The following is a 12,493-nucleotide window of genomic DNA, read 5'->3' as shown; positions in this document are numbered from 1 at the left end:
CAGAGAATGGCAGGATGTGGGCTCCTGCTTTGAGCCCTGGAATGTATCCCACACGTCCTCTCTCCCGTCCCCATGCAAACCTACCTCTGGCAGCAAGGGGACTGAGGGAGAAGGCAGCTGGGAACAGGCCCCATTTCTAACCAGAGGCGCTTCCGAGGGCACCACCAGACCTTGGCCACAAGAGCCATGCTGTCCTGCGGAGGGCAAAGTGGGAACAGGGGTTTGCTGCCCTGCCCGGCCATCTCGCCTTCCTGCTCGTCGTGCATCTACCTTGGACTGGCCCTGGGTTAGAGATGTGGCCATAGCCGGGATTCTGTTCCCTGCAGAACTTGGCCTCCCAGGGGACTTTCTACGGAGAGGTTTGATCAGGACCCAGGATGACGGTTCCAGAGATCGTTCTGTCTGTGGAACATACACCCACATCATCTCTCACCTTCCCAGGTTACAGATGACGAAACAGGCTCAGGGAGGTGAAGGGACTTTCTTAGTCACCCAGCAAGAAAGCAGCAGGGGCCTGGTATGGTGGCTCACGTTTGTAATGCCAACACTTTGAGAGGCCAAGACAGGTGGATCATGTGAGCCCAGCCTGGAAAACATAGCAAGACCCTGTCTCTTTATTTATTTATTTTTTAATATTTATCTGTTTATTTTAAGAAAAGAAAGCAGCAAGCTTGAATGAAAATCCCAGGTCTGATGTTTACAACTTTGAGACACTTTCAGCTACTCACTTACCATAATGATAATAATAACCAAAGATAGAGTTATTGGATATCTACCTTTTATAGGCATTATAAATTCCTACAACAGCTATTATCCTCTTCCATTTTACAGATGAGGAAACCGAGGCTCAGTGAGGGAAAGGGACTTGTTCAAAGTTGCTTATAAGTGGAGAAGAGGCTATCAAACCCAACATATCTGATTCCATAGCCCTAAGCTCTGTAGCGCTCAGCCTCTGCTCTGCAGGAAATGAAAGTTAAGGTCAAGCTTCCCTGTGGTTGCCAAGGGCTGATATGGAGGAAGAGGGATGAGAAATTATTATTTAATGAATATAGAGTTTCAGATTTGCAAGATAAAAAAGTTCCAAGCCAGGCACATGGTGCATGCCTGTAGTCCCAGCTACTCTGGAGGCTGAGGCAGGAGGACTGTTTGATCCCAGGAGTTCAAGGCTGCAGCGAGCTATCACTGACTACACCACTGCACTCCAGCCTGGGCAACAGAGTGAGACCCCATCACTTTTTAAAAAATTAATTAATTAGTCAGTTATGGAGTGAGCTTCCCTGGGCCACCTTCGAAGCATAGGGTGCTGCTCGAATGTGGCACTTGGAGCAGGTGGGACACAGGGAGGCCTCAGGAGAGGCAAGGGCAAGTGGGAATCCTGAAGTGGGAGGCTCTGAGCAGGGATCTCTGGATACCCCAGGGCTGATGGGTGAAGGCCTCTGCTTGCCTGTTTCTTAATCTCCAGCCCTCCCTACTCCCCCACTGTGACAGTGTCTGGGCCCAGGCCAGGTCCCTCCTGCTTGTGTTCAGCCCAACTCAAAGCCACCTCCTAGCTGTGTGACCTTGGGTAGTCCTTATACATCTCTGAGCCTCAGTTTTTTAAAATCTGCAATTGGAGATCATTCCTGACCTCACCTCACAGACCTCACCTTTGTGAATGGCCTCCATTTGGGAAAAGCGTAGAATATGGAAAGCAGTGTGGTGTGTGCGTTTGTTCATCCTGGCAGGGAGGGAACCTGCCATGAGGAAACAGCATGGAATTTGGAGTCAGAAGATCCGTGTTTGAATTGGTTCTTCTAACCACACTTTAGGCAGATTGCTTCGTTGGGGCAGGGGCTCAGTCTCCCATCTGTAAAAAGGGGCAACAGATCCCTGCCTTGCATAGCCAAGGGCCGCCTGAGATTACACGGGGGATCCCTGTGAAGTATGTTCTGACTGCTGAAGCACTGCACGCAGCTGTTTCCCATCAGCTGTCACCCATTTGTGACTTGAGACTTCCAGCAGGGAGGAAGGAACCCCTTGCTGAGGGCTCCTTGTATTACAGTGAGGAAGAGGTTTAAAAAAAATGCAGCCAGGTCAGCGTGGAGGAGGCTGCCTGGCTGCTCCTTATCTTCCCAGACTTGACTCATAGATCACCTCCAAGATGCAGGCTTCCTGACCGGTCAGATCGACCTGACCCTTGCTCCTTTTGGAGATTTTTCTCACCATCCTGTAGGACTTCCAGGACTTCGTGACCTGTAGGCAGAGAGCGTGGCTCTGAAGGAAGACATTGGAGCTGGACTTTCTGAGTTCAAATTCTACCTCAGGCTGGGTACAGTGGCTCATGCCTGTAATCCCAGCACTTTTGGGAGGCCAAGGCTGGTGGATCACCTGAGGCCAGGAGTTCAAGACCACCCTGGCCAACATGGTGAAAGCCCACCTCTACTAAAACTACAAAAAATAGCCAGGTGTAGTGGCACACACATGTGATCCTAGCTACACGGGAGCCTGTGGCAGGAGAATTGCTTGAACCTAGGAAGCAGAGGTTGCAGTGAGCTGAATACCGTACCACTGCACTCCGACCTAGAAGACAGAGCAAGACTCCATCTCAAAAAAAAAAAAAAAAAAAAAAAAATTCCACCTCAACCACTTACTCCCTGGGTGATCCCTTTGGCCAAGTGATTTAACTTCTCTGTGCCACAGTTTTTTTTTGTTTTGTTTTGTTTTGTTTTTGTTTTTGTTTTTGAGACGGAATCTTGCTCTGTCACCCAGGCTGGAGTGCGGTGGCCGGATCTCTGCTCACTGCAAGCTCCGCCTCCCGGGTTTACGCCATTCTCCTGCCTCGGCCTCCCAAGTAGCTGGGACTACAGGCGCTCGCCACCTCGCCCGGCTAGTTTTTTGTATTTTTTTAGTAGAGACGGGGTTTCACCGTGTTAGCCAGGATGGTCTCGATCTCCTGACCTCGTGATCCGCCCGTCTCGGCCTCCCAAAGTGCTGGGATTACAGGCTTGAGCCACCGCGCCTGGCCTGTGCCACAGTTTTTTATCTGCAAAAAGAAACAAAGAGGCTGGCCGTGGTGGTTCACACCTATATTCCTAGCACTTTGGGAGGCTGAGGCGGGCAGATCACCTGATGTCAGGAGTTTGAGACCAGACTGGACAACATGGTGAAACCCTGTGTCTACTAAACGTACACAAATTAGCCAGGCATAGCGGCGGGCACCTGTAATCCCAGCTACTCGGGAGGCTGAGGCAGGAGAATCTTACCGTAAGCAGTATATGCGGTAGGGCCCGACACACAGTAAGCACTCAGTCCACTGTTTCACTTTACTGCGATTACTGCTTGGATGGTGCTATTACATGTCTGTTTCTCTCACTGGGTGTTCTGGGCATTTCAGTTGAGACCCGGGAGTGCAGGCTCACTGTTGATTGATCTCTAGCTTCCAAAGACCCAGCACAGTCAGGTTGCAGGGGAACTGCCTGTAGAACACTGGATGCGTAAATGAATGAAAACTCGTGTGAAGGAATGGGTTTATCCAGAGAATCTCCAGAGAGGACGACGCATAAGAAAGTCTGTCTGTGATTCAGCCCTCACAGCCTGGAGCCTCCACGGAGCCTCAAATTAGAGTCCCCCTAGTCCTGACCTCCTGTGTGCTCGGCCTCAGCCAGACACAGACCACGTGTCTAGCTTTGGGCTTCTCAGCCGAAGGAGGGCAGTGCGGGGAGGGAGGGAGAGGCTGAGGGCAAGGCATCCAAATGGACATGTAGTTGGGAAAACTAAAAACAACGTGGGTGAGATGAGAAGAGGGGCCCTTCCTTCCTTCTTTCTTGCCTAAAAGAAATTTTTGTAGCTAAGGCATAATTTACATACAATGAAAAATGCAGTGTACATTAAGTATACAGTTCAGTGAGTTTTTGGTTTGGTTTGGTTTTGAGACGGAGTCTCACTCTGTCACCCAGGCTGGAGTGTAGTGGCGCGATCTCAGCTCACTGCAGCCTCCACCCCCAGGGTTCAAGCGATTCTCGTGCCTCAGCCTCCCAAGTAGCTGGGGTTACAGGTGCCCACCACCACACCCGGCTAATTTTTGTATTTTTAGTAGAGACGGAGTTGCACCATGTTGGCCAGGCTGGTCTTGAACTCCTGACCTCAGGGGATCCACCCACCTCAGCCACCCAAAGTGCTGGGATTGCAGGTGTGAGCCACTATCCCAGCCTTTTTTGTTTGTTTGTTTGTTTGTTCGTTTGTTTTTGTTTTTAATTGAGCCAGAGCCTCCCTCTGTCGGCCAGGCTGGAGTGCAGTGACCTGATCTTGGCTCACTGCAACCTCCACCTCCTGGGTTCAAGCAATTCTACTGCCTCAGCCTTCTGTGTGCTGGGATTACAGGTGCATGCCACCACGCCTGGCTAAGTTTTGTATCTTTAGTAGAGACGAGGTTTTACCATGTTGGCCAGACTGCTCTCAAACTCCTGACCTCAAGTGATCCATTCACCTTGACCTCCCAAAGTGCTGGGATTACAGGCACGAGCCACTGCACCTGGCCTCAATGAGTATGACCAGTGAAGTCACCCATGTAAACCATCATTACCACAATCAGGATAGAGAATATCCCCTTCTGCCTTGGGCGTAGCATGCTAAGAGAGAGAAAAAAGAAAAAAAAAAGTATAAAAATTTTAGAAAGATAGAGAACATTCCCATCACCCATTTGTTCAGCACCTTCTGAGCAGCAGGTGCCCTCATGCTTCTTTCCCGTCAGCCCCCAGCCCCCAAGGCTGGTGCCCCTGGGTGTGGATGGAATTATACACGATGTGCCTGGCTGTTTTTGCTCTGCTTAAGTCTGTGGAATTCATCCATGCTGTCGTATGTATCGGTAGCTAGTTCATTCCTTTTTGTTGCCAAGTAGTATGTTGCTGTATAAAAATACCACATTTTGTTGATCCATCTGCCTGCTGATGGGCATTTGGGCTGTTGTCAGTTTAGGGCCATTATGAATCAGGCTGCCTTGAGCGTGGGTGGTTGTTAACCACCTGTTCTTTGGGGTTAAGAGGACATCGCTTCCTGTGTCGCACGAGGGATTTATGTGAGCAGGGCCACCACATGTGGTCACACATACTGCCCACAGAGGGATGCCTGGCCGGGGAATGACTGGGGCTGACATTAGCCGGGCACATGTCCCTGGGCCATGCCCAGGAGGTTGCAGCCCACAGATGCCTATTTCCGGTTTGCACAGAGGTGTCGTATCAACTGTGGGGCTTGTAGGCGAGACCAAGAAACAATCAAGGCATTGCAGTCCCACGGTGAGCTGGGCGTGGTGCTCACGCACGCCTATAATCTCAGCACTCTGGGAGGTCAAGGCAGGAGGATCACTTGAGCCCAAGAATTCTAGACCAGCTTGGGCAACATAGTGGGACCATGTCTTTACAAAAAAAAAAATTTTTTTTTGATAGAAAAAGTTAGCCAGGCATGGTGGCAAGCACCTGTCGTCCCAGCTATGTAGGAGGCTAAGGTGGGAAGATCACTTGAGCCTGGGAGGTCGAGGCTGCAGTGAGCTGTGATCGCACCACTGCACTCCAGCCTAGGTGACAGAGCGAGACCCTGCCAAAAAAATAAAAAAAAGTCCTGCGGCATTGCTGTGGTGCTCTCATTTGAGAAGATCTTCAATGGCACTGGAGCCCTGGCCCTGGGGAAGTTTTTTCTGTGGCTCAGGTAGACCAGTCACTCCCCACGGCTCTTTGCCTCCAGGACTCCTGGTCTCCCCAGGAGGCAGGACGAGCTGGGGGTAGGTAGGAGCATGGGATGTGGGGTCAGGCACATCTTGTCCCAGTGACACTTGTCACTCGTGGGGCACCCTGGGCCAGCAGCTGCTCCGTGCCGAGTATGTTTCCCCATCTGTCAAACGGTTTGTAAGACCCGAGGGTCACTGATTGGCTCAATGGGACACCGCTTGTGAAGTCCCAGCACAGAGCCTGGCATTCAGGAAATGGCAGGGGGTAGCAGTGAGGGGTATCAGTGGCCTCTTGGTCTGGTAACTAAAATAACTTTACTGGGCCAGAAAGCTCTCCCTGAACTTCCAGAACGAAACGTGGGCCCCACATGGTACCACCTCCCGGAAAGAACGGGAAATGAAGGGCTGGGGTCCAGTGAGCTCCCCAACTTGTGTTTTCCAGACCTGTCTTCCTCGCTGGAAGTTTTGCGTGAGTGACACAGAAAACAACCTGGGCTTTGCATTGGGCCCCATGTTCGTCAAAGCAACCTTCGCCGAGGACAGCAAGAGCATAGTAAGTGCCTCCCCCGTGGACATTGGCTGTGAGGTCACAATTGTTATGGCCCTGCGCAGACCTGTCAGTTCACACTCCAGCCCAGCCTGGGCCTTTGCTGCTACCGGGCAAAGGGCTCTGGGGCCACAGCCTCAATGCAGAGGCCCCACTTCCTCGAGCCCTGGGTGATGGGAGTCTCACAATGGCAGCTCTTCAGTGCCAGGCCCTTCATCTGCACAAGCTCACGTGAGCCTCCCAGGAGCCTGCAAGGCTGTGACAGCCATCCCGACTTCCAGGGGCTGTAAAGGACCCAGAGAGAATGTTGGCAGAGCAGCCCTGGCCCAGAGGGTGATGTTTTTCTTATTCTGTGGGTGATAGGTTTGTTCTAGACAGGCAGAGGAGTGCCATGGCAGAGCGCGGTGGACACAGCCCGGCCTAAGCTCAGATCCTGGCCTCACCACTGGCTGGGTAGCCTGAGACAGTTCTTACATCATTTGCAATATGGAGACGGGGGCATTCCTCCCACAGAGAGAAATTAAATGAGATGTCACACACTGAGCACCGCCACAAAATAAGGGTTCAAGCAGTGGGAGCGGTCATTTTATTGTTACAATCTTGATGACAAATAGCATTCATTATGTCGATGTCATCTGCAGCCGGAGGTGAGCCAACCACGGTTCACATCCATTACAGTGACTGGCCTGTGAGCAGCTGCCAGGGTCTGAGTTGGGGTCTGCTGGCCCGTCTGCTCTTGTTGCTGCACAGCTCTGCCTTCCCCTTCTCTAGAACCTTCAACCTTCCATCTTCGAGCTCGTCTGCTCATGACATTGTCACCCCCGAGAGCACCTGTCCATCTCCAGCCTGACATGGCATTTCTGAAGCTGCTCCTCGGAACATGAGTACTCTAGATCTTAAAGCCCGATCCATCAAAAAGGAATGCTGTGGTCCAATCAGGCTGGGAGAGGCTGTGTGTTCTCCCCTCTCTGGAAGAATTGCAGTGCCTATTTCCACACTAAAGGCACTGAAAACGCCCGCAGCAGACTTTTCCAACATTCCTGAAGCTCGGCCTCAGCTTACTGGAGCATGGAGCCCTGTGTGTGGAAGGCCAGTCCTGCCTTGCAGGGCGTTCACATTAGGAGCGTGGTTTGGAAGCACAGCTGTGGCTCCCCTTCTCACCCAGCCTGACGCTTGGAAAATTGAGTTTAATCTCTGGCCCTGCATCATTCCTCTGCACAGGGTGCTCGTTGCATTTACTTGAGACCAGTGCCCAGACCTTACTGCTGTGATGTGTATCTCCTCAGGCCACCGAGATAATCCTGGAGATCAAGAAGGCGTTTGAGGAAAGTCTGAGCACCCTGAAGTGGATGGACGAGGAAACCCGAAAATCAGCCAAGGAAAAGGTGAGGCTGGCCAGGCGCGTGGAGAGGGAGTGCTGCGGCGTCCAGCACAGATGGAGGCGGGTGGGGGAAGGGGAGGCCAGTTCTCTTTTTTTTTTTTTGAGGCAGAGTTTCGTTCTTGTTGCCCAGGCTGGAGTGCTGTGACGCGATCTCGGCTCACCGCAACCTCTGCCTGCCGGGTTCAAGCGATTCTTCTGCCTCAGCTTCCCAAGTAGCTGGGATTACAGGCATGCAGCACCACACCCGGTTAATTTTGTATTTTTAGTAGAGATGGGATTTCTCCATGTTGGTCAGGTTGGTCTCGAACTCCTGACCTCAGGTGATCCACCCGCCTTAGCCTCCCAAAGTGCTGGCATTACATGCGTGAGCCACCGCGCCCGGAGAGGCCAGTTCTATCCGGGAGCACAGCCTGGATGCTGTCTCGCCTTCAGGGGGTGAGCGGTCTAGGCCTAGCAGGATTCGGGGTAGGCCTCAAGCACATGATTGCATGGAGGTCTGTAGAAGACAAACCTCGCTGAGTGTACGGGGAAAAGGTGCAGGAAGATGCAGCACGTCCCGTGGGGCGGGAAGGCTCTGGCACCCTCAGTGGGGTGGGAATCAGCAAACACTTCCCTTGGGAAAGTGACATTTAAACAGAGACCTAAGGGATAAGTAGAAGTTTGGCAAGGGGGAAACCTTTCCAGAAAAAGACATGAAAGCCCAAGGCAGGCAGGGCCTGGCTCTGGTTCCCCTTGGCCCACCAGACTGTGAGCCCAGCACCCAAGGAGCTCAGGCTGGCCTGGTCGGTGTTGCCAGGCACTCACTTCCTCTATCTGTCCTGTCCAGGCCGATGCCATCTACAACATGATAGGATACCCCAACTTCATCATGGACCCCAAGGAGCTGGACAAAGTGTTTAATGACGTGAGTAACTGCTGTCCTGCCCCCTCGCGTTCCCAAATGCCCCCTCGGAAAAGGGCCGAGGCAGGGCTGGGTGCAGACGGGGTGCTGGAGGCAGCATGCTTGTCAGAGCACAGAAGGATGATGTGGTGTGGGGTTTGGGGATAGGTCAGGCATGAGGAAGCCTCTTCTTCTTCTTAATTTGGCTCCTGGGTCAGCTGGAGGCCCTGCCTCCCCGTAGCCACCATCAATCAGGCAGTGCCCACCGGTCAGTACGGAACCCGTGCTGTGTGCCCCCTGGAAGTGGTCAGCTCCATTTAATGTGTAGGAATAATGGAGGAAACAGACCCCAGAAGGTGCAGGGAGAATTGGTGGCCCTCAGACATCGGGGTGGGGTATGAAGTGGAAAAACCCTCACACCACCTCCTCCCTCCCTGGTCGTGCTTCCAGTTGCCTCCTGTCCCCATGGTCCTCCCCCACCTCCCCAGAAACCCGGGCCTCTGATTTTGACTTTGAAATGCTAATGGGAAGGAAGCATCATAAACCCAGGTGCATTTTCCAGCTTGGTTTGGGCAGCAGAAGTGGTGGATACATCTCTGCTTGTTAGAACTTTTGACAAATCACTCCATTAGGCGGATTGTGCTTCTGCCTTAAATTATGAAGTTTTATATCTTCTTGTGATTGAAATACTTGAATTCAGGCATTAAAAAAAATTTTTTTTTTGAGACAGGGTCTCATTCTATCACCCAGACTGGAGTGTAGTGGTGCTATCTCAGCTCACTGCAACCTCAGCCTCCCAGGCTCAAGTGATTCTCCTGCCTCAGGCTCCCGAGTCGCTGGGATTACAGGCGCGTGCCACCACCACCTGGCTGATTTTTGTAATTTTAGTAGAGACAGAGGGTTTCACCTTGGTGGCCAGGCTGGTCTTGAACTCCTGACCTCAAATGATCCGCCCGCCTCGGCCTCCCAAAGTGCTGGGATTACAGGCATGAGCCACCGTGCCCAGCCTGAATCCAGGCGTTTAAAAATCTAATAACCTCTCATCATGGTTATATTTAGAAGCTAAGACTATAAAAACTCCTGCTGAGATCATGAGACTCATTTTGCAGTCTTTTCCTTGAGAATCATTTAAGATGCTCCAGGGTGTCATGACGCAGAATCCTTGGGCCTCTGGAGGCATCCTGGGCAGAGCCCAGGATCCATGTCGTGTCCCTGAGGCTCCAGCATTTTACCAGAGCCAGGGAAAATTTTGCACCTGGCAAGAGCTGAGCCAGGCACAGTGACTCATGCTTGTAATGCCAACACTTTGGGTGGCCCAGGAGGGGGGATCCCTTGAGCTCAGGAGTTTAAGACCAGCCTGGGCAACATAGTGAGACCTCATCTCTATAAAAAATAAAAAATTAGCCGGGCATGTTGGCATGTGCCTGTAGTCCCAGCTACATGGGAGGCTGAGATGGGAAGATCGCTTATGCTCAAGAAGTCAAGGCTGCAGCAAGCTGTGATTGCACCACTGCACTCCTGTGTGGGCAACAGAGCAAGACCCTGTCTCAAAAAACAGAATAAAAGCTAGAAGGCTGGGCCGAGTAGTGAAAAGGGTGTACAGTCATGCTCTTGACATTTCAGATAGATTTCTACTTTACTTATGAGATCTAGTATGGTAGCTACTAGCCACAGGTAGCTATTTAAATAATTAAAACTTAAATTAGTTTCAATTAAATTTAAAAGCCACACTCGCCACATTTGAAATGCTTAGTAGCGGCCGGGCGTGGTGGCTCACGCCTGTAATCCCAGCACTTTGGGAGGCCAAGGTGGGCAGATCACCTGAGGTCAGGAGTTTGAAACCAGCCTGGCCAACATGGTGAAACCCCGTCTTTACCAAAAATACAAAAATTAGCCGAGTGTGGTGACACGCGCCTGTAATCCCAGCTACTCAGGGAGGCTGGGGCACAAGAATCACTTAAACCAGGAGGTGGAGGTTGCAGTGAGCCAAGATCATGCCATTGCACTCCAGCCTGGACGATACAACAAGACTCCGTCTCAAAAAAAAAAAAAAAAAAAAAAAAGACTTAGTTGTCTGCCATACTGGACAGCGCAGGCGTAGAGCATAGGACATCCATCATCGCAGGAGGTTCTATTGGACAACATGGGAGATATTTCTTACCTGGGCCCAGGTGCTGCTGTAGGGACATCCTGCAACAGTGTCATTCCATCTGGTGTCCCAGGGTGAAGGCCAAGAGAAGAACTGACCCTGCAGCCCCAAACCCTGCATTCCAGTCTCCAGCCTGCAGATTAATCCCCTAACCATGACAGCCCTTGGCTTCCTGTCTTAGAAGATGCCTCTCACCGAGGGTACACCGTGATTGTGACTCCACTTCCTCTTTTCCAGTACACCGCAGTTCCAGACCTCTACTTTGAGAACGCCATGCGGTTTTTCAACTTCTCATGGAGAGTCACTGCCGACCAGCTCAGGAAAGCCCCCAACAGAGATCAGTGAGTTCCCCCAGGCCCTGCCGGGAAGGTGCCAGCTCCCCGCCTGTGGGCAAGCCTTGGGACGAACTGGCTTTCGTTGCACCCTTACCGTGCACCCGATCAGCTATCATGAGAGCCGTCTGAAGAGTGGATGCCCTTGTTATCCCACTTTTCAGAGGAAGAAACCAAGGACAAAAGAAGTGTGGCCCAGCTAGGAGCTGGGGTGGGCTTGAGTCTGCCCAGCCTGTGGGCAGGGTGAGCCCGGCCTCTGGAGTGGAGCTGATCTGGCACCGTGTCCCCGCTCCACTGCTTTGTGATTTGGAGCCTGCCTTTCATTATCTGCAGAATAGGATGGGAGGAGCTGGCTCTTGGGTCCTCATAGCAGTCAAATGGGAGGAACTCTGGGGAGCGCCAGACCCCAAGGTGACCCCGGCAAGAGCAGCTTTCCCATAGTTCCTCACTAGCACGAGTGGTGGGGTCTCAGGACAGGGTGCCCAAAGAGGCCTGGGGAAGGTTCTGGATGGGCCTGACAGCTGTGTTTCCCAAAGCTCACTGCACATCAGAGTCCTCTGGGGAACTTTTTCAAAGATACAGCCTCCTGGCCGGACGTGGTGGCTCATGCCTGTAATCCCAACACTTTGGGAGGCCAAGACAGGTGCATCACCCGAACCCAGGAGTTTGAGACCAGCCATGGTCAACGTGGCGAAACCCTGTCTCTACTAAAAATACAAACAATTAACCGGGTGTGTGGCGCACACCTGTAGTCCCAGCTACTCAGGAGTGAGTAGCTGAGGCATGAGAATCACTTGAACCCGGGAGGCGGAGGTTGCAGTAAGCCAAGATCGTGCCACTGCACTCCAGTCTGGGTGACAGAGCAAGACTCCATCTCAAAAAAATACAGCTTCCTGACGTTAAATCAGGATAACCTAGAATGAGACCTGGTCTTTGTCCTTTTTTTTAGTGTCTCCTCAGGCCAAGCACAGTAGCTCACGCCTGCAATCCCAGCACTTTGGGAGGCCAAGGTGGGCAGATCGCTTGAGCCTAAGACTTCAAGACCAGGTTGGGTGACAGAGGGAGACGTGGTCTCTACAAAAAATTTTAAAAATTAGCTGAGCATGGTGGCACGAACCTGTAGTCCCAGCTACTGGGGAGGCAGAGGTGGGAGGATCACTTGAGCCCAGGAGGTCGAGGCTACAGTGAGCCAAGATCATGCCACTGTACTCCAGCGAGACCCTGCCTGGAAAAAAAAAAAAAATTGTCTCCTCAAAAACATTAAATGTAGTCAGCCCAGTTCTAGTCTTCAGTCCAAGTTCCTTCCATTTCTCAGTGCAAACATTTGGGATAAATCTTAGGGAAGGGTGCAATCAACTTCTCTTTGCCTCTGGTGCCCCCTGGTGGACTCTAGGGGTTCAAACATCTCTATTTCCTTCATTTCCAGCCTCCAACCAGGGCACCCCCAATGTATAAGAAGGTGGGCTTTTACCTTCAGAACATGACATAGGCTCTGTTGCCAATTTA

The 12,493-nt window shown here is 51.9% G+C and overlaps 1 protein-coding gene across 1 annotated transcript in view; it reads left to right on the top strand.

Annotated features, from left to right (window-relative positions):
* The window catches only part of ECE1 (endothelin converting enzyme 1), a 73,088-nt gene that overhangs the window by 47,050 nt on the left and 13,545 nt on the right, over nt 1-12,493 (top strand). Inside the window, exons 11-14 of the mRNA XM_031663981.1 lie at nt 6,141-6,251; nt 7,532-7,630; nt 8,453-8,530; nt 10,893-10,996. Coding sequence (XP_031519841.1) covers nt 6,141-6,251; nt 7,532-7,630; nt 8,453-8,530; nt 10,893-10,996 — 392 coding nt within the window. The remainder of the gene's footprint in view (nt 1-6,140; nt 6,252-7,531; nt 7,631-8,452; nt 8,531-10,892; nt 10,997-12,493) is intronic.

The sequence above is a fragment of the Papio anubis genome, chromosome 1 (assembly GCF_008728515.1).
Source record: "Papio anubis isolate 15944 chromosome 1, Panubis1.0, whole genome shotgun sequence".
Classification (NCBI taxonomy): Eukaryota; Metazoa; Chordata; class Mammalia; order Primates; family Cercopithecidae; genus Papio; species Papio anubis.
This window is presented reverse-complemented; position numbering and strand designations above follow the sequence as displayed.